Here is a 1672-nt window from a genome sequence, read left to right as displayed (position 1 = left end):
ATTATTCATGTCAAATCAATGGAAAATATACGATTAAAAAATAAGAAAAAATTTTAGATTTGCGTGTAATATTATTTTATTGAAGAATACGTGGTTGAAATGATGTCAAATCACTGTTGAAGATTGTATTTTTTTTAAAATAATGAGGCTCAAACAAGCCCATAATTTTCCACACTTCAATACGAGTTAACCAAATTCTGCAAACTCACACAGCAACGCGATCTGGAGTGAACCCTCCAGTAGCAGCCTTGTATTCAAATCTACAAAAGTAATCCTCAGCCCCCACATTCTCGAGCTTGGTGTAGTTCTTGAAAGTGTGCACAATGCACTTGCCTTCAATAGTGTGAGCACTTTGCATATCATAGTGGTCTGACAAAAAGAGTTCCTTGGCACCATGGAACTGCCTTCGACCCCCGATGGACTCCTCGGGGCGGTAGTACCACCTCACTCGTACTTTAATATTGTTCCGGTGGTCAGCCTCAATCTTCTCCACTCTTGCCACATAAGGAGGCTTGTCTGAGTCCGATGGTCTCATCAATACACAATCTCCGGCTACATAAACACCCAATTTCTACATACTTCAGAAATCTAACTCTAGCAAACTATGCAAAATGGAGAACTTTATTACACTAGTTATGCATGTCATTGATATAAATTCTCCATGATAAGATATATTTTGGATGCCAATATATTAGCGCGTGAGTGAGCATATAAATATCAACAAAGTCAAAGGAAGCCAATCAACCAAACGTGTAAAACAAGTACATATGCATATGTACTAATAAATTACCAAAATTGAAAGAAATTATGGAAACTAAACATGGACAAACCATCTCTAGAGAAGAAACCATGATCTAAAAAACTCCAAAGTCCCAGGTTTCATCTCAGTTGAGAGTCACTTCATGTAATTGGGCCAGTGCGCATGTAGATGTGAATATGCGTGTGTGCGTGTGTGCGTGTGAGTGTGAGTGTGAGAGTGTGTGTGTGTGTGTGTGTGAGAGAGAGAGAGAGAGCCTGATGAGTTTAAAGGGAGTCAAATTATCTCCACAAGTGTGCTAGTGTGTATATCAACTTGAAACCCAAAAGCTAGCTAATAATGTTCTCATATAATCCAGCAGTCAACAAAAAAGTGAACCACACAACAAAATCTAAGTCCTGCTTCCATGTAACTCTTCTCTTGATTTTGAGGATTCCACTAGAATTTTCAGTTAATTAAAAATTTAAATTCAAATTTCATAGATTAAACATACATGTTAAATTTTTAAATTTTAGTTTAGAATTATTTTAATTCTCCTAACAAGTATACACTAATCCCATTTTTATCCCTCCTTTTTTCAGGTAAAAGGAAATTAAGTCACTAGTTATTTATATTTTCTAAGTTACTTTTGATTTCTTTTTTTTTTTTTCTTTTTTTCCAGATGTACAAGATTCTTAAATATTTAAAGTCAAGCCAAAAAGCATTGATGCATTTTCAAGAAAAAGGACGTATGTAACACAAATATGCCTACATCAAGATCACATGTTGAGACTTGTGTCTGTGAAGAACATCCTCACTCACAAACTCCAATAGTTGAGTTATCCAGGATAACATCAACAAATAAGCAAGCATTCTATCAATCATATCCGATGCACCTATATAGATGCTGGTCAAGATGACTTTGACCTCCCAAAG

At 35.7% G+C, this 1672-nt stretch overlaps 1 protein-coding gene across 1 annotated transcript; it reads right to left on the bottom strand.

The window, feature by feature from the left end:
- Positions 1–108: 108 nt before the first annotated feature.
- LOC111396829 (chromatin remodeling protein EBS) lies at positions 109–571 on the bottom strand. The gene has a single exon (XM_023023359.1). The coding sequence runs from the start codon at positions 533–535 to the stop codon at positions 206–208; it is 330 nt and encodes a 109-aa protein (XP_022879127.1). The 5' UTR covers positions 536–571; the 3' UTR covers positions 109–205.
- Positions 572–1672: the final 1101 nt, after the last annotated feature.

This window comes from Olea europaea, chromosome 7 (assembly GCF_002742605.1).
Source record: "Olea europaea var. sylvestris chromosome 7, O_europaea_v1, whole genome shotgun sequence".
Taxonomy (NCBI): domain Eukaryota; kingdom Viridiplantae; phylum Streptophyta; class Magnoliopsida; order Lamiales; family Oleaceae; genus Olea; species Olea europaea.
Note: the sequence above shows the minus strand (reverse complement) of the source record. Positions and strands in the feature narration are given on the sequence as shown.